The 23,222-nt window shown below is 49.2% G+C and overlaps 14 protein-coding genes across 14 annotated transcripts; 6 read left to right on the forward strand and 8 right to left on the reverse strand.

The window, feature by feature from the left end:
* Positions 1-29: 29 nt before the first annotated feature.
* On the forward strand, positions 30-2,043 carry N7484_006868 (MDR family MFS transporter; the record flags this gene model as incomplete). Its single annotated transcript, XM_057117255.1, has 4 exons — positions 30-431; positions 490-869; positions 920-1,346; positions 1,396-2,043. The coding sequence occupies 4 exons, from the start codon at positions 30-32 to the stop codon at positions 2,041-2,043; spliced, it is 1,857 nt and encodes a 618-aa protein (XP_056970290.1).
* A 392-nt stretch (positions 2,044-2,435) lies between these two features.
* N7484_006869 (alpha-ketoacid dehydrogenase kinase family protein) lies at positions 2,436-3,849 on the forward strand (the record flags this gene model as incomplete). The annotated part of the gene is made up of 2 exons (XM_057117256.1): positions 2,436-2,632; positions 2,691-3,849. The coding sequence occupies 2 exons, from the start codon at positions 2,436-2,438 to the stop codon at positions 3,847-3,849; spliced, it is 1,356 nt and encodes a 451-aa protein (XP_056970291.1).
* Positions 3,850-4,218: 369 nt separating this feature from the next.
* On the reverse strand, positions 4,219-6,203 carry N7484_006870 (pseudouridine synthase PUS2; the record flags this gene model as incomplete). Its single annotated transcript, XM_057117257.1, has 3 exons — positions 4,219-4,417; positions 4,479-5,916; positions 5,963-6,203. The coding sequence occupies 3 exons, from the start codon at positions 6,201-6,203 to the stop codon at positions 4,219-4,221; spliced, it is 1,878 nt and encodes a 625-aa protein (XP_056970292.1).
* A 1,334-nt stretch (positions 6,204-7,537) lies between these two features.
* On the reverse strand, positions 7,538-7,834 carry N7484_006871 (uncharacterized protein; the record flags this gene model as incomplete). Its single annotated transcript, XM_057117258.1, has 1 exon — positions 7,538-7,834. One exon carries the CDS (start codon positions 7,832-7,834, stop codon positions 7,538-7,540), a length of 297 nt encoding a protein of 98 aa, XP_056970293.1.
* Positions 7,835-8,959: 1,125 nt separating this feature from the next.
* On the forward strand, positions 8,960-9,832 carry N7484_006872 (uncharacterized protein; the record flags this gene model as incomplete). Its single annotated transcript, XM_057117259.1, has 4 exons — positions 8,960-9,173; positions 9,229-9,327; positions 9,384-9,463; positions 9,530-9,832. The coding sequence occupies 4 exons, from the start codon at positions 8,960-8,962 to the stop codon at positions 9,830-9,832; spliced, it is 696 nt and encodes a 231-aa protein (XP_056970294.1).
* Positions 9,833-9,998: 166 nt separating this feature from the next.
* Positions 9,999-10,914, reverse strand: N7484_006873 (oxidase ustYa family protein; the record flags this gene model as incomplete). Its single annotated transcript, XM_057117260.1, has 4 exons — positions 9,999-10,277; positions 10,331-10,449; positions 10,501-10,632; positions 10,689-10,914. 4 exons carry the CDS (start codon positions 10,912-10,914, stop codon positions 9,999-10,001), a joined length of 756 nt encoding a protein of 251 aa, XP_056970295.1.
* A 435-nt stretch (positions 10,915-11,349) lies between these two features.
* On the reverse strand, positions 11,350-11,821 carry N7484_006874 (uncharacterized protein; the record flags this gene model as incomplete). Its single annotated transcript, XM_057117261.1, has 2 exons — positions 11,350-11,611; positions 11,691-11,821. 2 exons carry the CDS (start codon positions 11,819-11,821, stop codon positions 11,350-11,352), a joined length of 393 nt encoding a protein of 130 aa, XP_056970296.1.
* A 121-nt stretch (positions 11,822-11,942) lies between these two features.
* On the reverse strand, positions 11,943-12,514 carry N7484_006875 (uncharacterized protein; the record flags this gene model as incomplete). Its single annotated transcript, XM_057117262.1, is given in 3 exon segments — positions 11,943-12,143; positions 12,158-12,406; positions 12,488-12,514. The coding sequence occupies 3 exon segments, from the start codon at positions 12,512-12,514 to the stop codon at positions 11,943-11,945; spliced, it is 477 nt and encodes a 158-aa protein (XP_056970297.1).
* Positions 12,515-12,733: 219 nt separating this feature from the next.
* On the reverse strand, positions 12,734-13,948 carry N7484_006876 (cobalamin-independent methionine synthase II family protein; the record flags this gene model as incomplete). Its single annotated transcript, XM_057117263.1, has 1 exon — positions 12,734-13,948. One exon carries the CDS (start codon positions 13,946-13,948, stop codon positions 12,734-12,736), a length of 1,215 nt encoding a protein of 404 aa, XP_056970298.1.
* A 481-nt stretch (positions 13,949-14,429) lies between these two features.
* On the reverse strand, positions 14,430-15,730 carry N7484_006877 (methionine aminopeptidase MAP1; the record flags this gene model as incomplete). Its single annotated transcript, XM_057117264.1, has 3 exons — positions 14,430-15,068; positions 15,122-15,520; positions 15,596-15,730. 3 exons carry the CDS (start codon positions 15,728-15,730, stop codon positions 14,430-14,432), a joined length of 1,173 nt encoding a protein of 390 aa, XP_056970299.1.
* Positions 15,731-16,146: 416 nt separating this feature from the next.
* Positions 16,147-17,434, forward strand: N7484_006878 (uncharacterized protein; the record flags this gene model as incomplete). Its single annotated transcript, XM_057117265.1, has 3 exons — positions 16,147-16,706; positions 16,773-17,338; positions 17,397-17,434. The coding sequence occupies 3 exons, from the start codon at positions 16,147-16,149 to the stop codon at positions 17,432-17,434; spliced, it is 1,164 nt and encodes a 387-aa protein (XP_056970300.1).
* A 560-nt stretch (positions 17,435-17,994) lies between these two features.
* On the forward strand, positions 17,995-19,155 carry N7484_006879 (uncharacterized protein; the record flags this gene model as incomplete). Its single annotated transcript, XM_057117266.1, has 1 exon — positions 17,995-19,155. The coding sequence occupies one exon, from the start codon at positions 17,995-17,997 to the stop codon at positions 19,153-19,155; it is 1,161 nt and encodes a 386-aa protein (XP_056970301.1).
* Positions 19,156-19,614: 459 nt separating this feature from the next.
* Positions 19,615-21,730, forward strand: N7484_006880 (peroxisomal copper amine oxidase; the record flags this gene model as incomplete). The annotated part of the gene is made up of 2 exons (XM_057117267.1): positions 19,615-21,319; positions 21,384-21,730. The coding sequence occupies 2 exons, from the start codon at positions 19,615-19,617 to the stop codon at positions 21,728-21,730; spliced, it is 2,052 nt and encodes a 683-aa protein (XP_056970302.1).
* Positions 21,731-21,868: 138 nt separating this feature from the next.
* On the reverse strand, positions 21,869-22,784 carry N7484_006881 (uncharacterized protein; the record flags this gene model as incomplete). Its single annotated transcript, XM_057117268.1, has 2 exons — positions 21,869-22,459; positions 22,515-22,784. 2 exons carry the CDS (start codon positions 22,782-22,784, stop codon positions 21,869-21,871), a joined length of 861 nt encoding a protein of 286 aa, XP_056970303.1.
* Between the last annotated feature and the right edge of the window lie 438 nt (positions 22,785-23,222).

The following is a 23,222-nucleotide window of genomic DNA, read 5'->3' on the forward strand; positions in this document are numbered from 1 at the left end:
TTCTTTCCTTCTGTTATTCCCTAATCATAATGTCTATCTTTGGTAAAACAGAGCCTCCAAGGGAGACTCACCCCGCAATGGACAAGCATGATTCCGACACAGATGCCCAGTCTCAACAAAATAACAACTCCAGCCCTTCCAGTGAAAAGGAGAGTACATTGGTCGACGAGCCAACGCGAGATGCCACGGCACCCGACGATACCAACAAAGAGGCCACGACCGACTCCTCCAGGGAAGCCGACTTGAACGAAAACTCCGAGAAGGAATTGATGCCACAAAACGATTCGGAGAAAGAAGCGTCCAACATGGACGAAAAGAGCGAGGATGCGAAGCCAGGTGAAGAGCCCTCAGACGACACGGAATATCCAAAAGCCTGGAGACTGCTCCTCATTACAATTGCGCTGTGCCTCTGTGTATTTTGCGTCGCACTGGTCAGTCCGCGGTGTGGTGACATGACTTGCGCAGGCTAACATGCTAACCGAAATCCAGGATAACACGATCATTGCAACCGCAATTCCCAAGATTACGGATCAGTTCAATTCGCTAGATGATGTGGGTTGGTATGGAAGCGCATATCTGTTGACCACCTGCTCCGTCACTCTGATGTTCGGCAAACTCTACACATTCTACCCAATCAAGTGGATTTACTTGATTGCTCTCTCCATTTTTGAAATCGGCTCTTTGATCTGTGGTGTCACCCCGAGCTCAGTGGGATTGATCTGCGGTCGTGCCATTGCAGGCCTAGGAGCAGCTGGGCTATTTTCCGGGTCCATCTTGATCATCAGTCAAAGTGTGCCTCTGGACAAACGCCCCGTGTATACCGGATTGGTGGGTGCAATGTTTGGAATTGCGAATGTGGCCGGTCCATTGTACGTCTGGCTCTACTCTGATCCTAACGCAGCGAACTAATGGGTTGTAGAATGGGAGGCGCTTTTACAGACAACCTTACCTGGCGCTGGTGCTTCTATATCAACCTACCAATCGGGGCTGTCACGTTCTTCTTCATTGTGTTCTTCTTCCGCTCCACCAAGGCGATTAAGCAGAAGGCTGGGTGGAAGCAGCAGTTGGCTGAGATGGATCTCCTCGGCTCCTTCTTTTTCCTGCCGGCAATCATCTGCTTGCTTCTGGCACTGCAGTGGGGCGGTACTAAGTATAGTTGGAGCGATGGCCGCATCATTGCCCTTTTCGTCATTTTCGGCGTGTTGGGTCTGTTGTTCATGTGGATTCAACACCGTGGTCAGGATCGCGCCACCGTGCCTCCTCGCCTGATTAAAAACCGCAATGTCTGGGGTGCTGCTTGGTATGCCATGGCACTTGGAGGATGCTACTTTGTCCTCGTCTATTATGTGCGTCGCCCGTCTACTTTCAACATACTCTCACGCTAACTTTCCTTAGCTTCCTATTTGGTTCCAGGCCATCAAAGGCGCCTCGGCCATGAAGTCCGGCATCATGAACTTGCCAATGATTATTGCCGTTGTGGTTGTATCGGTTCTGGCAGGTGGTCTCATCACGGCATGTGGTTACTATACCCCCTTCATGATTTTCTCATCCATTATCATCACCATTGCAGCAGGTCTCCTGTCCACTTTGGATGTCAATTCGGGCCACCCCAAATGGATTGGATACCAAGCCCTGTTCGGTATCGGCCTCGGACTAGGCATGCAGCAGCCGATGATTGTCGCACAAACCGCTCTCAAAGCGGAAGATGTGCCCAGTGGGACGGCCATCATGATGTTCACGCAGACTCTGGGTGGATCAATCTTCCTCTCCGTAGCACAGAATATCTTCCAGAACCAGCTCTTCCATAACCTTGCTGTGGATGCCCCAGGTACTGATGCTACGAAGCTGGTATCCGCTGGCGCAACTCTGCTACGCTCTGTCGTGTCTGGACCCATCCTGGAGAGAGTTTTGGTTGCCTATAATGAAGCGATCACGCAAACATTCTACGTCTCCGTGGCAATGGGAGCATTGTCGCTCATTGGTCCCATCTTTGTTGAGTGGTTGTCAGTGAAAGGCAAGAAGATCGAGATGGCTGCGGTGTAAGCCGTGAAAATTGGAGACAGGATGCGGTTTCCATTCCTTTTCCTTGTGTTGTGTGATATCTTCCTTTATTCATGCATATTCTTGAACTATTTGGACGAGCCTCGGACGAGGCGATACAATTAAGCTTATATACCCGTTGGCAACGAACAATGAACGCTAGTCGAAGACTTGAAATTGAACATGGATTCAGTCTTGACATATAATGTTGCTCTGTCATCAACTCATGATAATCGATATTCAGTTCTCCGTCATAATCACTATTAAGCTTCCTTAGTCCTGATGCTTTTCGTGCTCTGATCGTCTTTCTTGCGCCGACGATATCCGCGGCTTCACCGCCCTCCCAACCATCGGTCAATTTCGTATCGCGAAGCTTTTCATTATTTCGGACAGATATGATAGCAGCCAGAGTTTCCAGAGTTCGGCCCTCCAGGCAGGCATTACCTGGAGATGCTGGCCGTCTACGCCGTGTGGTACAGGTGAATCGCAATCACAATTGGTCCCGTCCTGCCTCCGATGATGTTGCCCGCGACGAGGTTGCCCGCCTAGCTTCAACCCCTCGTCGGTCCTTGACACTGGCCGATTTGCTCCGGTGAGTACAATCTCCTCCGATCCTCGCCAGGCGCAAAGCTCACCGATTTTCATGTTAGTCATGGCCGCCCACCGTTATCCAAAGAGGCACTACTCGCCTCCGCCAACTTCACCCTCTCCCTTCTCCCAGCGCGACTAGCATCACGCATTCAGGCATTGCGAAATTTGCCCTTCATCATCGTATCGAACCCTCATATGTCCCGCATCTACCACAACTACCTCCATTCACTCTCTACTCTCCTCCCATACCAGCAACGGAAAATTACCACATTTGAAGAAGAAAAGCAATTCGGGGAGGTGCTGGCCGATCTAGTCCATACGCACACGAATACCATCCCTATCCTCGCGCGCGGTTTTCTGGAATCCCGAAAGTACATCAATCCCGAGGATGTGACTCGCTTTTTAGACACCCATCTGCGCGCGCGCATTGGCACACGTTTGATCGCGGAGCAGCATCTCGCTTTACATATGACGTCTCAGCCAGTCGTCGATGAACTTTCTGAGAATCCTCACGAGTCGCCTTCTCGAAACACCAGTCCGTCCAACTACATTGGAGTCATCGATACGGCATTAAAACCAGCTCGGATCATCCGGTCGTGTGAGGATTTCGTCAGCGAGATTTGTGAACTGAAGTATGGAGTCCGTCCACGCCTGGAAATCGGCGGTGAGCCCGATGCCTCATTTGCCCATATCCCTGTTCACGTGGAGTATATCATTACCGAACTGTTGAAGAATGCCTTCCGAGCGACCATTGAGTCCGGCAACGAACGGGAACCTATCGAGGTGACAATCGCCGCTGCGCCGGATGTTCCTGGAACTGGGCGCTCTTTCCAAGGGGATAATGATAGTAGTTTTGAGCTTGAATCTACAACCGACGAAGCGACTAGCCAAGCCAATCCGTCTTCGCAAAGCATAACAATTCGGATTCGCGACCGGGGCGGTGGTATTCCACCGGAAGTTTTGCCACATATCTGGTCCTACAGCTTCACCACCTTTTCTGATATGGATTTCGAAGACTCAGACAGCAGTAATCTCAGGGCACTGGACACAATAGCTAGCTCCGGGGGCCACATAAGCAGCATTGCAGGTCTCGGTTATGGTTTGCCACTCAGTCGGGCTTATGCGGAGTATTTTGGAGGTAGTATCGCCATACAGAGTCTTTGGGGATGGGGCACGGATGTCTACTTGACTTTGCAGGGAGTTGGGAAGATTGACTGAGGCCTAAACCTGTCGACTGGCGCATGGACGAAGCTTATGATGCCCTGGCGGTAATTATATCTGTGGCAAACCAGATTCATCAAGTTCATAATAATGTGCCATTCTGGTCACCCATACAAACCCCCTCCCTCCTTTTGGGTTGGCGCGATTGTTGAGCAAATCCCTGATCTTCAACCGCCAGCTAAAAATCAGGAGGACTCCGGTAGGCCAATAGTTTTGAGAAAACCGAGATCAGAGAAATTTACTTGAAAGATGCGGGTATATTGCTCTATCTAGGGTTTCAAGCTCTACCTTGAAAGTACTTTTGTGCAATGGAGCTTCATGAGAATTTTTTATAGGCTTCTCCTAGGCAACAGAAGAACATATACTTCAGCTATCCTCGGGCTTTTCATCTCCCGACTCGCCCAAAAGATCTTTCTCAATGTCTTTATCAGACTTCCCACCTTCCTTACGAGACGACCCAATTGTGGGAGCGGAAACCAGCTTGGCGGCTTCGATGCCGCCGGATGTGACATAGAGATAGTACTCCATGGGGAAATGGTCAATATGATTGAAGAAGATGTTGAACCTACAGTTGACCGTCAGCATTTCTAAGAAAGTGGTATGATTGGTAGGGGCTGGTAACTCACGCAGAAGTTTGTTCTTCCTCGCGGAAGATCCGGTCATAGATCTCTCGCTGCTTGAACTCCTCCATTTCGGTTGTGTATTTCTCAAAGCCTACGGGTTCACGGCCCAGTCCACTGGCCTTGGTGTTGTAGGTCTCAAAAATAGGACGCTCGAGCAACAATCCCAGACCAGGGGCCTTGGGAATGGCGATCCGTTCAGGGCCGTATGTCTCTGAAATCCGGCTGGGGATACAGCCACTGCGAACGAGAAGAGCCGCCATAGCAACCATTTTCCGAATTTGGTGCATCATGAAGCTTTGACCGTGCACCTTCAAGCTAAGCCACTCGGTGCCGTTGATCACAACAGGGGTCGGGTTGACCTTGAAAGACTTGATGTGACGTTGGGCTGATGCATCCTTGAAAGTCTTCTGGATGGTGTAGTTGTGGAATCTTTTCGTTCCTTCATATTGGTCCAAGCATGCCTGAAGGCGGGCGACACGGGATGCGGGAACACGGTATGCCCGTTTGGCGGCAATATATGCTGCTTTGATCGACTTGATGGTATCAAGAATCAGTCTTTGACGAGGATCCATGACGAAGGGCTCAGCCTCGCCCGCATCGGTAGGTTGCTGAGGCTCAGCAGCCGGCTGCGGCGCGGGATCCTCGTTAGTCTTCGATCCGGTGGTCGTAGGTTCCTCGTCCTCCTCGTCTTGTGTTGATGGTTCCTGTTCTTCATTGACAAATAGAGATTTTTGAACAATACTGCGCACATCCTCTGGCACCTTCTCCAGAATAGGTTGGATGTATTCTTGATCAACTTTCTCCCAGTATCCCAAGACCTCCTCTTGTCTAGCATTGACATTGTCTAGGTCACCTGCCTTCTCGGCCTGCTCAACAATCTTCTTGCCGAGGTGAGTACTGGGGTGTGGTGGCAAGAGACAATGGCTGGGCATCAAGTATTCGTAAACGCGAGAATCGCACATCTGATAACAGCTGAAGCTGCTCGTGGCGAGCTCATAGCCCCAGACCCGGATCTGCGGGCTGAGATTATCGTTGATCTTCTGAACAATATCGGGGTCCTCCACGATCATCTTCAGAGACACCACATTACCCGCAGCATGGACGCCCTTGTCTGTACGCGCGCAACGAACGAAGGAGGATTTCTTAGGATCTGACGCATTTGCTTTGGAGATAGCGCGGGCGGCGACGAGGGCCGAGAAAAGGTCTCCCTCGATAGTTTTTTGTTGCTCGTTCAGCTGCATGCCATAGTAGCCCGTTCCGGAGTAGCCTAACATGAGCGCAACTTTCTTTTTGGGTCGTCGTTCTTCATTCGCGATTTCTTCCTTGGAGAACTCCGTTGCGTAGATCGGGGCCAGCACTGCCTCGCCATTTTCAATCTTGCGTCGTTTCGTCTCGGCTTGCCGCTCCAGGCGTTCTCGTTTATCTATCGCTTGCCGACTTGCTTAGTTAGCTGCATTCAAGGTCGTGGGAGATTGCCGTGCCAGTACCTCCATTCGTTTCGCCCCATATCGCGGTTCTTACGCCTTCTACCAGCTCCTTCTCCTGTTCCTTTGTTGTCGGCCATGGTGTGTGATTGAAGATTTCAACTGGCGTGGGACGATTAAGCTTGATCCAAAAAGATCGTGATGGGGATCGAGTGAGGAATTGGGGCTTCTGGGAAGCAGTGAGAGATCGCAGAAGAGGAAGGTTTCCTGTCAAACTGCGCTGCCAGAAAGTAGAGGCGCGCATGAACTCGAGATGTCAAGGTCGAACATATATATGATGGGGGGTTTTTTTTCGAATTCGACGTTTAATGCGACGGAAGCTAGTCCGCTTACAGTAACTATACATGCCTCAGGCCTCAGCAGTGACCACGGCAGAACTCGTGAGGCCATCTATATAGGATGATTATAGTTTCTTGATCTTCTTCTGTTTCATGATGATGCGGGTGCCACTAACGAGAATTGCTAATTTCTTGAGTGACTGGTGTCGTAAAGCCATGCTCCAACAAGCGGATACAAGGCAACAACTCAAGGGAGAGAGATAAACCATAGAATACATCGAACCTCCAGACTCGTAAAAGACGCGACGAGAAGAAGTAGGGTCCAATGGAGCTGCTGAAAAACCTGCAACTGGCGGTGATGACGTGGTCACGGGGAAGATTGCTCAACGGCCGCTAGGACCAAGCACGTGGCACTGCTGACTGCAATATGCTGACCAGACAATCGTCATGAATCGAGTGAAGAACTCTAAATGCATCGTCGAAGGGCTTTTCAGATCTACATCCATTGCACATGCTTCTATTTCTCCGTTGCTCCATTAAAATGGCCATGGACAGCAGTAGGTTTTCTGAGCTTGGCACACTAACTCAATAGCCAAACAACGCTACCAAAACGCAGCACTGAATGTAATCTAATTTTTGGTATCCGATTTCTAGTCTTCGTTTTGGTGTAATTAATGTCTCGGGTCATGTTTCTTAACAATACAGTGAATCATGAATACATCGTGCCATTCCAAGGTTATGCACATTGACCCATCCAAACTCCCGGCACGCTGGTTCTCCGTTTCTCCTCATATGCAAGAGCGTCGAATAGGCGACTGCCTTGATACTCCATTCTTTGGCATGGAAATGACCGGGATGTCCTTGCCCTCTGATTGGGTTTGTCTCCTCGCAGAAGAACATTCCATCCGATGGTTTGGTAAGGGTGGACCCGATATTTGGACAAATGTCCGGATCTCCATCTGCGCGTCTTTTACCCCTCCATTGTTGCGCCCCGCTATGCATTCAAATGCACACGGGACCTCAATGCGTTGCACCGGTGGCAAAACTATGCAATCAGGCACCGTTTTTTTGAACAGTTTCCTTTCAGTCAAACACCAGGGGGGTTTCGAACGTTGAAATGATTGAAACAGACAAAACATTTTATTGTGGACAGTCCACTCATAGCTACAGTATATGTATATACGCTGATAAATCCCAAAAAGATAAGTAACAAAAGGCAAAATGTGAGAGCCACATAGACGATTTGCTCAGGCCTCGAAATCGGCCGTGAGTATCCGGCTCTTCCGCTTCAAAAGACTAGTTATTCAGACCAGCTATTCCGCACCATGTCGTCGGCGTCGGCACGCTTCTCTGACCAGCTGTTGCGAACCATGTCGTCGGCGTCGGCACGCTTCTCTGACCAGCTGTTGCGAACCATATCGTCGGCATCGGCACGCTTCTCTGACCAGCTGTTGCGAACCATATCGTCGGCATCGGCGCGCTTCTCTGACCAGCTGTTGCGAACCATATCGTCGGCATCAGCGCGCTTCTCGGACCAACTGTTGCGGACCATGTCGTCGGCATCGGCGCGCTTCTCAGACCAGCTATTACGAACCATATCGTCGGCATCCGTTGTGGCTTTATAAAGTCAGTAAACACGACGCCTTCTTAGAATGGGGAAGACATTTACGAGTAGGGAGAGCTGCCGCTGTGCTCAAAAGCAGCATAAAAATTGAAGTGTAAGTCACAGCCCGCATTTTTGTTGATTTTATGGCAAAGAATGTCTAGGTGTTGCTAGGCGGATTGGGTTCAAATTCCGTGGTAAATCTTGAAAGGCGTGGTTTCAACAATTGGGACATAGACCTATATATGCATGCTCTGGATACGACGGCCTTTAGAGGCACGTGGACGATACAACCTCGCTTATATCGTATCTAATACCGGCAAGCTCAGGAGCGCTTACTACCTTTCAATTGGGTAAGAGCCTTGAAGATACCCTTGCACAGCAGACGATAATATACAGTATTCAACAGATCTAAAACATGGTGTGACAATGATGAAATAATAATAATACAATCCAATCATTTTCTGCTTTCTGTCAAGATGACCCACCATCCAAGCACAGCGTCTCGCACGAACAGTCCTGTCGTTCAGGCCGTCTTTCATGCAACGGGATATCTGGACAATTCCATCCCGAACATCAATTATATCATGAGTTTTAGAATAGTTGCTAAGGGTCTTGCCACATCTGATGTAAGTAAGAGCACTCTGCCAGAGCCCCTTGCGGCCACCCCTGCCTGGGCGACCACGCGATGAAGAGTGCAGTACTCCGTATATGTAATGTAGAGCTGAGGGGTACCAAGAGAATGGTAACCAAACAGATTGCAGGGAAAGGATTTTGAAAGTGGGGACCATCATCTGTGTGAGTTTGCAACTCCTTGGCTTGGGTCTGCGCTTCGAAATTAACTCACATACGTGGCAACGCAACACCGCCACTGAAGGCTAGGGAGCACAACCTTCCAAGTTTCTGGTAATCCATACGTAATGCGCATTGGAAAATGCGTCTGGGCCGAGGTGCATACATTTAGCGCAAGGGCCTAGGACCCGGAGACTGTAGCGTGAATTACCATTACATACGCTAGTATTGTTACCGGTTTCGAGACCTTATCGTTTCCTGCCATCATGTGTAAACTCTCCTTCGTTAATAGACCTAGAGAGTGAATGCTGATAAAAGTATCCCATCATGGCACTTTCATCCCCTCACAAAGAGACAAAATATCAACCGCTTGCGTCAGGCGAGCCTGAGGCTTCAGCGTCAAGCCTTTCCAAGTCACATTCCCTGAGCAGCAGGGCAACGGTGATGATTGTGCCGGTTGTGGTGACGTTTACGATCGCCCTCATTCTAGGCTGGGTTTCTGGTCAGCATTTCTCAGATAGAAAGTGGGATGGGCTGATATGTAAGAGCGATCTCCTAGTCCACTATCTATAGGCCATCGTGCTAAAGCTGAACAGTACCACCGGGGAACGTCGCGACTGTCTTTGAACATGATCTCCTCTTTTCAGAAAGACCGACACCAGAATCGGAGGCCGCATGGAACTCTCTAATCCCAGGTAAATCGAAAATTCCGGCTGCAATACCCATCTACTGACCGGTAACTTTACTCAAGTTGGACGAGGGTTTGTTCATCATCCCGAAATTGCACCATTCATCTCGAATTTGGCTGTTTTTCACCAGCTGCATTGCTTGGTGAGTAGCTTGCACCTTGTGGTTAGTATGGATTTTACTAACAGTAGGGGATCACCACTATAATAGCATGCGATTGTGGTGTCTTATTACACGGCCATTGAAGAGGTCGATGTCGCAAGAGGAGGCCAGCGCCCAGATGATTTTCTCAAGGAGACAGGGACCAGAATGGCACAGTCGCATGTTCGTCATTGCTTTGATTATATCCGACAAACTTTGATGTGCGGTGCAGATACGAATTTAGAGGTTCTAGACCACGAGACACGTGCCACGAGCGGCTGGGGACAGAAGCGACAATGTCGAAATTATCATGAAATTTTTGAATGGGCTGAGAAATGGGCTAATTCAACAGATACCGGCATTCTCAGTTAAGCAGACTTGCAAGCTTGCACTGTGAGGAGGTGAAAATTCAACATGTTACAGCATCTTGTACATATTTCCTGCATTGAAGAATCGCATTTAAGACCATTCAAAAGGTTCCAAAGACGGATGGGTATTCAGCTCAAATACAATAATATAAATATCTTGAAGTATAATGCTATCGCTCTAGCATATCATAATTGCTCATGTCAACCATTCTCGACCTCGCCCATTTGTCCAACGATGCCCAATTCACGCACTCATGGTCACTATAGACGCGTGAAAATGGTAAATCTTCCTCCCAGCGAAAGGTGGACAGAGTAGTGTCACCTCGGCACATGGCTGCTTCGCGCCAGTACTCAAGACAATGATCCACATGGATCTGCTCGCGGTTCCATTCGTCGTCGGTCATATTAGGATAGTACCGGTCTAGGTGGAAATGGCGACGTATGCGTTTCTAGAACCCGATATTAGTGTTGTTTGCCTTATTCTGGCCATTGGGATACGCACAATGCAATGAAGCTCATGGTATACAGCCAGTTCTGCGATATACCCGGATCCGTCTTTGAAAGCAATACTCGGGTCAGGGAGATGCGACAATTCTTCGCCGGATATTTTAATTGTCATCGCTGGTTATACAATTAGCGCTGCCATGCTTGATAATGGAAGAAATATCTCACGTTCTATCAAATGATTCCATGCTGCGTCAAATTCAGGATTAGGCTCCACGCGAGGATCGTTGCTGAAAACATTATGCTGGATATCCCGGTAGAGACGTGTTGGCTCATAAGAGATGACGTGTTTAGCCGGAGCTGTGGGTTGAGTCAGCCCAAGCGCACAATCCTTGGCTTGAAGGGAATCAACCTACAATATGACACTTTCGGTCTGACGCAAATATCTTCTAGCTGCGTAGCCCGCCACCATAGACCGAGAAAGACAATGTTTGATAAGAGCAAGAGGGTGCAGGCCCCATATTGCAGATAAATGGATCGGAAATTCTGCTTCCTGGCTCCATATAACTGCTCATCTGAAGAAAGCGACTCATCGAAGTCAGAAGTAGCCACTCGTGAGTATCTCTCATTTTTGCTGTTCATGGTGTTAACTTATGCCGTACATCGCTTGAGATTTAGGCAGGAAGAGTAGATAAAGGATTCGCTGACTCCTGCGACAAAATGCTACCCCACCGTAATAAGCAGACCGCTAGAACATCAGAGTAATACTGAAACATAACTTCCAAGCTTGGATATTTACGACTAGACCCTTAGGGCTGTACTGGAACGGACCTGTATTGTAATATTGAAATACAGCGGCTCAGTACTTTTGCCTTAATTACCAGGCTATAATTCCCCACGTCTACGTGGGGCAACATAGTAAACAGCTGTCGGCTTAAGAGAATGGACTTTTAACGGAGAAATTGTTCGATGAAGCCTTGCATCAATTCATTCATATCTTCTCGTCGTATTCCAATAGCTGGATTTCATTGAAGGCCTCATATTGAGCTTTCAAGATTGTTCTACATCGAAAACATCCTACACCAGGGTAAGCCCAGTAAAGCAAGCATCATTTCGCACCAACTCAACCCTCATGCAATCATCCAATGAAACAGAGCTTAAACTTCCCCTCATTTCTGCCACGTACACAATGTTGTTGACAATGTCCAACTTCGATCCAATTGGTTCATCAAATTGTCGGGCCAGAGTTACCCTTTGAATCAAGGCTATCTCCACCCACGTAGGCTCGGTATAACGCACATCCCGTTGGGGTTCTCTCCGCGAACGGTCAATTACAGTGCTTATGTCCAGTTATTGATCTCGATATTAATAGATTCGGGCAAGCTGTCAGACTCAAATTGGATTCCGGATCGATTCACGGCAGTCTCTCATGGGGGTGTATCAAGGCCAGTGCAAAACACGCGACGACGAGCAGCCCTGCTGAGATCTTTTTGTGTCCAGTAGACCCACCTGATCCAGAAAGCGGTCTATCCTGAAAATGTTCATCCATAGGAGATCAATTTCACTCGCAGCGCTAACAAAATCATTTGACGGCACCCGAAGTCGATTAGAAACGAGATCTAGGACCGTAGCTCATTGGTCCCTTGACACGGCAGCCCACTATAGCTCCATTAATGAATATAAGACACATGCCCCGCTGACTCGCAGTGGGCCACTTTACCAAGTATATCCTCCAGATATAGAAATATCTCCCGGTCGGTCTCGCCACTGGACATCAGCTCCACGGTACAAATTGCAGGAAAGAGAGCCAAGTTAGTAGTAAGTGTATGCTTCCGGCGCTCGAAAAGGACTTTCCATATCATGTGGCTGGACTAAACTAACGCACTATTGGATCCCAGATATAGTCGGCCGGCGCTATCGCATCCAATTCGCCAAGTATTTCGGTCTTAAGGTTCAGCTTTTCAGGGACGGCTTCAATTGCTAACCAGGCATTGGACCCAGCGTGTTCTGATTCTGTAAATGGTCTGCAATGACTGAAAGGGGCATGGGTGTAAGACTCGATGTCAGCTTCAGTGATAGATGGTTGAGTCGCCTTTCCCCCGGCACCACCAGTGGCACAAGTAATGTGCTGTCTCTTTGCAAATTCGCGGCATCATAGAGTAATCCTCTTTATATGTATCAATATAGCCAAGTGCCAATATAGCCAAGTGCCAACTGTAATGCGTCCGGTGGTAAATCCCATTAGTAGTGGTCATTGATTTGAAGTCCAACTTCATTGAGTATATACCAATTAGATTGGGTTAAGGGGTACTTCTGTTGAATTATGTACATATTCGATCTCATCACTCTCATCATCATCGTCATCATTCACGTCGTCTCATCGTCTTTCCTGTCATGTTGAAATAATTTTTGCAGGAAACAGACACCAAGGTCACCAAGACCGCAGATCAAGCTTGATCACTTATGGCTCGCCCCAGATCTCATCCGCAACCTGGCGGACCAGACTCAGCTTGTTCTTCTGGTCCTCAAACGACAACGGATATCCGCTCTCGTGAGTGCTGAAACCACACTGGGGGCTAACACAGACTCGCTTGAGCGCTTCCTCGCGGGTTTCACCGCTACCAGCTGCCACAAAGTCAGCAGCCTTGTAGATACGCTCCTTGATGGCGTCCTTGTCCTCCAGCTCACGAAGTTTCGTGCTGATCACACCGACAACGACGTTCTTGTTCTTGGGGAGGAACTTGAGAGGCTCAAAGCCACCGGCGCGCTCAGTGTCGTACTCAAGATAGAAAGTGTTGACATTGAGGTTCTCGAACAGCTTCTTGGCAATGATATCGTACGAGCCCTCAGAGAAGTGGCGACCACCAATGAAGTTTCCGCGGCAAAGGTGAATACCGGTGTGCATATCCGCAGGGATTTTGCTGATGCAGTCGTTGTAGAGTTGGATATAGGAATCGAGAAGGTCATCAACGGTACCGATGTTGTCCTTGTCCTCTTCCCATCCCTTGCGGAAAGACTTAGAGCAGAAGTATGCCATGTTCGGATCATCGAACTGCACATTGCGCAGACCGGCCTTGTACAGCGCGTCCAGCTCGGCCTGGTAGACCTGAGCTACGCCCTTAAAGTACTCCTCATCATTGGCATAGGCTTCTGGTGTGTAGGCCTTGCCTTGCTTATAGCGCATATGGAACCAGCTTGGAGTAATCAGAGTCACCTTGACGCTTGCTGGGGCTGCGGTAGCTGCCTGCACTAGCTTCAACTCATGCAGGTTGGAGATGGACCTATCCGGGCTCCAGTGTAGCTTAGACCCGGCGATAACCGAGTCGCCGGGCATGACCTTCCGGTCTTTTTCAATAAGACTGACGACATCGGGGTGGTATAGACGGAACATCGACGCATCGGCATCTTGCAAGCGAATGGTTCCTCCAAACTCATCAAAAGTGAGTCCCCAAAACCTAGTGCGGTTGAATTCACCGGATGTGACGGCTTTGAAGCCGAGGTCAGTCTGCATCTTCACCACATCGGCGATAGCCTCGCGTTCGACAGCAGGCAAACCGGCCTCCTCCTCGGAGGCACCGTCGCGGATCTTAGCCCGAGCCTCAAGAAGATTCTCCGGGCGGAGCAAGGATCCCATGTGCTCTGCACGGAATGGGGGCGCGCTGTGGAGTTGAGCCATGATGGAACTGTTTGTTGGTTGAGATGTGGAGCTCCCTGATCAGTCACAGAGAATTGAAATCAAAAACTATTAAGAAATGACGAGAAGGGGAAAAGAGCTAAGCCAATGTGAATGTGGTGCTATGTATGTGGGGCTGATGGGGCTCGGCGTTCTCGTGGGGCCACTTTCTTCAAAGGCTCAAAAGACTAAAAAATAAGATTAGAGCATGGTGACAACTGAATTGATTTATCAAGGCCTTGCAAAATCATGCATAATTCGTTTTCTCACATATTCCACGCTCTGCAGGGCGTTGGAGGTAAAATTGACGCCTATGAACGTTGAATGTTAGGGTTATACAGCGTATGTGGGGCCAAATGTGGGCATCATCTACAAAACAAAGGATGGAGGATGCAAATTGGCATGGAAAAATTCATGAATTCTGCTCGATATACGAGCAAGGATGCAAGTACCCACCATTTCTAATGTAGTTTCCATTCTGTTTTTACTCGGGTATGGGGATTGGCCCACCCGGGGAGTCGGGGAATCGGGCTGTGAGAACCTCCACTCCATCTTCCGTCACTAGCAGAGTGTGCTCGAATTGGGCCGACAAAGTTCCGTCGGCAGTGGTGCTGGTCCAGTCATCGGGCCAAGTGCGATCCCGATGTGTGCCAATGTTGATCATGGGCTCGATTGTGAAGCACATGCCGGGCTTGGCGGTGCCGACAGCCTTATTCTTGCCGTAGTGAGGGACGTTCGGAGCGCAGTGGAAAAGCTGGTTGATACCATGACCACAGTAGGTCTTGACTACACTGCAGTTCCGGGACTTGGCGTGTTTCTCGATCACATTTCCAGGGTCCCGGAACAGCATGCCAGGCTTGACCAAGTCGATTGACTTATCCAAACATTCACGGGCAGTCTCCACCACTCGGACCGCTTCGGGGTTGGCGCGAGCCTTATCTCCCACGTAGTAGGTTTCATTGATATCGCCGTGGAATCCTTTGTGGTAAAGGGTGACGTCAATGTTGACGATGTCTCCATCCTCCAGCGGCCGTTGGTCAGGAATTCCGTGACAGATGGTCTCATTGACTGAGGTACAGACAGACTTGGGGAAGTGCATGTAATTGAGCGGTGAAGGGTAAGACTGCGCTATGTTAGTGCCCATGATTTGCTACTCTGGTTGGATAAATATCTCACCTCGCGCTCGAGACAAGCCTTATGGACCACCTCATCAATATAGTCGGTTGTCACGCCGGGCTTCAATGCGCGAGCTGCAATGTCCAAGACCTCGCGGGCCAAGCGGCAAACTTTGCGCATTCCCTCCTGCTCTTCCTTGTTCAAGATCTTGATGCTATGCTGACCGAACAGCTTCTGCTCCGATCGAGGAATGCCATCTCGGGCATAATCGGGGTAGGGGATGGACTTGGGAACGGTCCGGGTGGCCGAAAGTGGGTAGAGAGGACGCAAAGAACCGGCAAAGTTGAACGTGGGAAAGGGGTTGAAGTGGCCGGTAGCTGGGTCAGGTTCAGAAACTACCTTCGGAGGGAATAGATTGGTGAGGAAATTACTCTTCTTATGGATAGTCTTATGTTCGGTCTGATGGAAGCAAAGGTCAGAATGGAAAGGTCCTGGAGAAAAGCGCCCCCTATGTCAGAGTTCAAGAGTGCATACCCAACTCCGCTTGAAACAGTCTTGCGCGCAGAAGAAACTGTCAGTGCCCATCTTCAGGCACGTCGGACATTGTAGGGTGCCTGCGTTGTTGGCGCAGTCCACTCCGCTGCATTTCCGAGGGGCGACGGCGGCCATTGTATACACCACGAGAATATGACGAATAAGCCAAAGAAATTACAAAGAATGTGGACGATCAAGATGCGAAATCCAGAAATCGCAGAAATTCGACCCTCCCGCGGTGATTTGAAGGAGACACTAGTCCGAATTAGTGATAGCGTTGACTGCCGTTTTGGCATGTTGCCTTGCTGCCTTACCCGAGCCATGAATTGCTTATCTCATCATCCATCAGACTGTGAAATCATGTCATCCCTTGAATGTTTGATTCATTTGCACCTGGGCTTCGGCTATCCGCGGCGTTTTGTTCCCCGCAAACCCCAGGTGTAAAGAAGACAAGGAATCCGTGTTTTTTCTTATAATATGGATCAGGAGTTTTCAAAGCCCCTTTCTATACCTTTCAACAACCTAGTAGTCTTGCTGGCTTCCTATCAGATATGGTGCCGTTGAGACCCTCGCGGGCTCGGATCCCACCAGTCCTCCGCCGCTACTATTCAGGTGCCCCATCGCCCTTAGCCAAGCTCAACTTGCCAATCGACTACAAGTCCACCTCACTGCTTCACCATACACCCTCTTCCCTTTCTGGGGTTGCCGACTTCCCAGCTGCCGCCACTAGCAAACGTCTGAATCTGTTTCAGGCCATTAATTCCGCGCTGCGGACCGCGCTATCAACTTCAGACAAGGTCCTGCTCTTCGGCGAAGATGTCGCATTTGGGGGTGTTTTTCGCTGCTCAATGGACTTGCAAACAGAGTTTGGCTCAGATCGTGTGTTCAACACACCCTTGACCGAACAAGGTATTGCAGGATTTGCTATCGGTGCTGCGGCCGAGGGGATGAAACCCGTGGCAGAGATCCAATTTGCTGATTATGTCTTCCCTGCATTTGATCAAATTGTCAATGAGGCTGCCAAATTTCGGTACAGGGAGGGAGGGACAGGGATCAATGCGGGTGGCTTGGTGATTCGGATGCCGTGTGGTGCTGTTGGACATGGTGCATTGTATGTTTGGCTGCCCGAGGAGCTCTCTGACTGACGAATTTAAATGCTGATATTTCTGATATCAAGGTATCACACTCAATCCCCCGAGTCACTCTTTGCCCACATTCCGGGCGTACGTGTGGTGGTGCCCCGGTCACCTTCACAAGCCAAAGGACTACTCTTATCGTCCATCTTCGAGCACAACGACCCCGTGATCTTCATGGAACCGAAAATTCTGTACCGAGCCGCAGTGGAGCATGTGCCCAATGAATACTATACCATTCCCTTGAGCAAAGCGGAAGTGATCAAACCTGGCAAAGACCTCACAATCATTTCCTACGGTCAGCCATTATACTTGTGCTCAGCCGCCATATCTGCACTTGAGAAAAGCATGCCGGGTGTCAAGGTAGAGCTGATTGATCTGCGCACCATTTATCCGTGGGATCGCCAAACTGTTTTGGAGAGCGTACGTAAGACAGGAAGAGCCATGGTGGTACACGAGAGCATGATCAACTATGGTGTTGGTGCCGAGGTAGCAGCAACAATACAAGAGGGCGCATTCCTTCGATTAGAGGCCCCAGTCAAGCGAGTGGCTGGATGGAGCACTCATACGGGGTTGGCCTACGAACAATTCATTTTACCAGATGTCGCAAGTAAGTTATTGAGTTGCCCCCATGGGGATCTTTTCTAACGGACGTCCTTTTGCCATAGGAATTTACGACGCCATGAAAGAAACCCTGGAATACTAGTTTCAACATATCTTGAAACCACATCCAAAACAGCATATCAGCCTTGAAGCTCCCAGGCTTGGCACAATAGAATTTCCTGAAAAGATCGCGAGCCTGACCAAAGCATGGGTCTAAATAGCTAAAGAAAACAAATTTGATTCCATAAAATCATTCTCAGGCTTTTCAAAGGATCACATCCGACGCCAAGCGCATCATTAGTTTCATCATGAAACCTATGATCCCGTCAATAAAGGACTTATTGGTACACTAAAACATCTCACGATCGCTCAGAAGAGTGAATGCTAAGAAAATTATACCGTCGTGGATCTCTTTGTTTGCCTGTAGCATGAGATTCCTATCATTCCTTTGTGCCTAACACTTTTTTGAAACATCGCATTATATGACGACCTGGTTCACGTATAATAGATCCGACTGTCGTGGCTTTTCTACTGTGGCAGAAATAGTAACTTGCCTCGCTACCCAATCCACCCACCAAGGTATCTCTCCTTTGGTACCCGACTTAACCAAAAATCAAATCTCAGATACTTCTCTTGTATTCCTATTCATTACTCTCATTCATGATGGCCTCTCCAGCCTCAGTTCAGGATGTTTCATGGCAACACGAGCTGAATTCGGAGAATGCCCTGTCAGAGAACCAGTCGAGCATGGACGCGAATGAACCAACGGAATCCGAATGTGATCTCGACCAAAAGGCCTTAGATCTCGTCAAAAATGTTGAAGAGATCCATACCAACCTCATGAACGCACAGAGGCACAGGGAGAAAACCATGGAAATAGTCTCGTCCATGGAATTACCTGTGTTCCCATCCAACATCGATAAACGACTCGACGATCTCGAGATATCCTTTGCGCTTGGGATGGTGATGGACGCCATGCGATGGAAAATATATGCTCTGGCTACGCTGGAGGCCAAAAGAGCACTCGACATCGCTAATCGTCAAGGGAACGAAGTCAATATCGCCAGGTGCTACTACTGGATGGGCCGAATCCAGTTGGAGCAAGACGACATACCCTCCGCCTACAAATTCTTCCTGGCTGCACGGCCCTGCGCCATGGCCGACCAGCATGTAGAAGGGTCAAGCGTGGGATGGTATTTGAACTTTTCGCATCCCACACTTGGTGAGGAATTTCGAAGGCGCGTCTCTACCGTGCGGTGTCGCACTACTCCCAAGGGGACTCTCACAAAGGTCGATCGAAACCACTCGGATGATAAACAATCAAGGAAGCGCAAGCAGGAAGCCTGGATATCAGAACTTGTTCTACGACCCTCGACATCGGCTGGTCCTACACAAGTAGCTTCAGTTACTGCAAAGGAAAATCGGAAACAAAACAGTCGACCCGTTGTGTGGGAAGCCAAAAACACCGAGGACGCTCTCCATGCTAACAGCCCTTTGGTAATCATTCAGAAAGGCGAAATCAATGCAGACGGAATGGAATGGCTGGCAGTTGCCAATTCTGGTCCGCGTCTTCCTCAGAGCAAATTTACCTTTCGTTGCTACTTCAATGGCCTGGCACCACGTACGCGTCCTACAAAGATATTTCCTGAGCAGCCCGGGGAGAATATTCTTTCCGCCGAGGAATGGCAGGCTTTGCATCAGCGTTTTCAGAACAAGAGAGTCACACTGGCCTACTTGGAATTTGAAAGATGGCAGAACTTTAAATTGGACAGCAATTTGAGGTCCTTGAAGAAATTGCCGGAGCGTATTTGGGGTACCACTTGAGCTGCAGCGAGGATCATGGAACTTTAGTCAATCTGGATTTGAATCTCAATGCTTTGCGAGGGAATAAAAAAATTAAAAAGAAAAGAAAAGATAACCTTGTAATGTATGTAGCAAGTTATTTAATGGAACTTCAGCGTAGCAATGGTTGCGTTGAGGCAATTCCATGGAATAACGGAAATACGCAGCGAGCGATGCCCTTATTGAGGAGCGATATGCGATGGCCTCCCCGCGTTCCCGCGCATTGTAGGTTATCGGATCGCACGCATCGCATTTCCTCTTCCATGCGGGATGTGCAGCGCTAAACCCGATCCAGCAAAGGGATCCGGGCTTCCTTATCTAATCGCATCAGAAGCATAACTGACTGGCACGAAGTTACATCTTAAATACTCGGCGACTACCCAGGGAGTGAATGGATTTTCAAGCTCTGTTCAGGCTCTCATAATACCTGAAATACCCAACATGGTTCTCGACAGACTCCAGCAGTTGGCTCATCACGTCAACGCGACAATGCCTCCACCGCATCCGTTTGATCCTCTCTCCACCGCGGAGATCGATGCAGCCGTCGCTCTCATTCGCAAGGAACATGGCTCACTCAACTTCAATGCGGTCACATTGTACGAGCCACGCAAAGCGCAGATGATGGCTTGGCTGAAAGATCCCAAAACCGCCCCTCGCCCAGCCCGTGCCGCTGATGTTGTTGCCATTGCACCCGGGGGCAAGATTTATGATGGGGTGGTGGATCTGGACCAAAGAAAGATCGTGGAATGGAAACACACACCCAATGTCCAGCCCTTGATCACCATGGAGGACCTGCAAGAGGTGGAACATATCGCACGCAAAGACCCGAAGGTCATAGAGCAGTGCGGCATCATTGGCATTCCTCCAGAGGACATGCATAAAGTATACTGTGATCCCTGGACCATTGGGTACGACGAACGTTTTGGCACTGGGGTCAGATTACAGCAAGCCCTTATGTATTATCGTCCACATGTCGATGACTCCCAGTATACCTATCCATTGGACTTCTGCCCCATCTATAACGCAGAGACCAAGCAGATCATCCATGTCGACGTGCCTCCAGTACGAAGACCGCTCAGTAAAGCGCCACCAAACAATTATCTCCCCGAATCCATTGAGAAAGACGGTGGCTTCCGTACAGACATCAAGCCAATTCATATCACCCAGCCCGAGGGTGTCTCCTTTCAAGTGAAAGACCGCATCATCGACTGGCAAAACTGGAACATCCACGTCGGCTTTAACTATCGTGAGGGCATTGTCCTCAACAACATTACATTTAATGATAAGGGCAATGTACGGCCGATCTTTTACCGACTCTCACTGGCGGAGATGGTGGTTCCTTACGGGAACCCGGAACATCCGCATCAGCGAAAGCATGCCTTTGATCTAGGTGAATATGGTGGTGGCTATATGACAAACAGCCTATCCCTTGGATGTGACTGCAAGGGAGCCATTCACTATATGGATGCTGCCTTTGTCAACGGTGCCGGTGCCTCGACAATCATCAAGAATGCTATCTGTATCCACGAGGAAGACGCCGGAATCCTCTTCAAACACACGGACTTCCGCGACGAGTCAATGGTTGTGACTCGTGGTCGCAAGTTGATTATCTCGCACATATTCACTGCTGCCAACTACGAATATTGTGTGTACTGGATCTTCCATCAAGATGGTACGGTCCAGCTAGAGATTAAGTTGACCGGTATCTTGAACACATACTCCCTGAACCCGGGCGAGGATACCAAGGGCTGGGGCACTGAGGTCTACCCGGGTGTGAACGCTCATAACCACCAGCACTTGTTCTGCTTACGTGTGGACCCTAATATCGATGGGCCCGACAACACCGTTTTCCAGGTCGATGCCGTTCGTGGTCCTGGGGAGGTTGGCAGTGCTGAGAACAAGTATGGAAATGCCTTCTACGCCAAAAAGACAAAATACACCACTCCCGTGGAGTCCATGTCCGATTATGATGGTTTCACCACGCGCACCTGGGACATGGCCAACACCAACAAGCTCAACCCATATAGCAAGAAGCCGGTCAGCTATAAGCTTGTCAGCCGCGATGTTCCACCACTTCTTCCTAAAGAAGGTAGCCTGGTCTGGAAGCGAGCCGGATTTGCACGCCACGCAATCCATGTTACAAAATGTCAGTTGATTTGCTGTGCTTTTATGTTCCGTGACTTATGTTTGCGATACTAACCGGTCTCTAGACTCTGATGATGAAATCCATCCAGCCGGGCGCCATGTTCCTCAAACTTCGGGTGAGCCCTCGCATGGCTTACCTGCTTGGATCGAGGCTGCTGGACCAGACTGCTCAATTGATAATACGGATGTTGTTTTATGGCACACTTTTGGTTTAACGCATTTCCCAGCACCCGAGGATTACCCCATCATGCCTGCAGAGCCTATGACACTACTTTTGCGCCCACGCAACTTCTTCGATCGTAATCCTGTGCTGGATGTTCCACCTAGCTATGCACGCTCACCATCCCAGGTGCTATCAGGAGCGAACAATTGCGCATGCAAAAAGAATGATGGATCCAGTGTGTTAGTTTAGAATGCGGGTGTTTTGTCAGGATATGATGAGGCGTTGATATATTATTTGATATTTCCATTTAAATTCAACTTATTCATGATATGGCTACCTCTAATGACCTCATTTTCATGTTCTCGAATTGAATGTGGTTTCGGTCCTTCATCGACATGTGTACCCTCCATCTACCACAATATCCGATCCGGTTGTGTAGGTACTAGCATCGCTCGCAAGGTACAGATATGCACCCTTCAGCTCCCGTGGATCACCATCACGCCTCAATGGGGTCAGGCTGTACCACTCTTCCTTCATTTCGAATGGACAGTCTTCGCTCATAGACGTGTCGATGTATCCTGGGCTGACAGAGTTAACGCGGGCGAAGTCGGCCCACTCCACAGCTAACGACTTGGCCAGATGGATCACACCCGCCTTGCAAGCATTGTAACATGCCTGAGCACTATTAGCCTCGTTTCCATCTACACGGTTATTATAACGAACCTGCTGTTGTGGAAAATTCACTGCATGACCAGACATTGAGGCCGTGAATATCATGTTGCCAGAGCCTTGTCTTCGGAATATCTGGCCTGCAACACGAGCGCAATAGTAAGCACCAGAAAAGTCAATGTCAACTACCCTTTGCCAGTCTTCAATTCTATCTTCCAGACCTCCAGCCTTGGAAGGAATTCCCGCATTCGCGATCATAACATCGAGACGGCCGAAGTCGCGCATAAATGCATCGGTGACTGCTTGAACCTGTGGAAATCATTAGCTTTATTATTTGGATTTGTGATCCCACTGCGAAACACACTTCCTCAAAGTTCTGCACTGAGCACTTATACGCCTTTGCCTTGATACCAAAATCATTCTCGAGTGAAGCGGCCAATGCCTCAGCTTGAGAAGAATTATGATACCACAACGCCACATTAGCACCCGCTTCTGCTAGGCCTCGAGCAACGTGATAGCCAATTCCACCGGTCCCGCCTGTGATGATAACAGACTTTCCATGCATCTCAAACATTTGGAAGATGCTATCCGATAGCGTCGGGTCCGAACGTCGAATGCTTTGCTTGGTCGCCATTGTGCAAGTTGGAGGTTAAGGCTACCTTCGGTACTCGCAAAACAGGGCTTTCAAGTTGGAAACCTCAATTCTACTCCAGTTTCAGATCCAAGACGGGCTATTTTATGCTTCAAATACTCTGAGTTGGAGGTCATCGTGGACTTGGTATATTACTTCTCCGCGCCGCACAGCGATGTCCGCATCGTGAATCCACTTTCTCCGGTGTCTGGAAAAGAAGATCCACCACAATTCGGTGTTCGCCACGATTGACAATTATTTTGGGGCCAAAAATGATCTAGAGCTGTAGGAATCAGGGGTGTGGAATCAAGACCGGACACGATCTTCCGTTAAGCGGATGCGATGGTCCGTTGAAAGGATCAGCCAACGATCTCGTCATCATGCAGGAAAGACATGGCAACCCCATGGGGAAATAACCATGCATTTGAGACTGAGTGGCTC

The sequence above is a fragment of the Penicillium longicatenatum genome (genome assembly GCF_028827895.1).
Source record: "Penicillium longicatenatum strain IBT 33135 chromosome Unknown contig_4_segment0_segment0, whole genome shotgun sequence".
NCBI lineage: Eukaryota > Fungi > Ascomycota > Eurotiomycetes > Eurotiales > Aspergillaceae > Penicillium > Penicillium longicatenatum.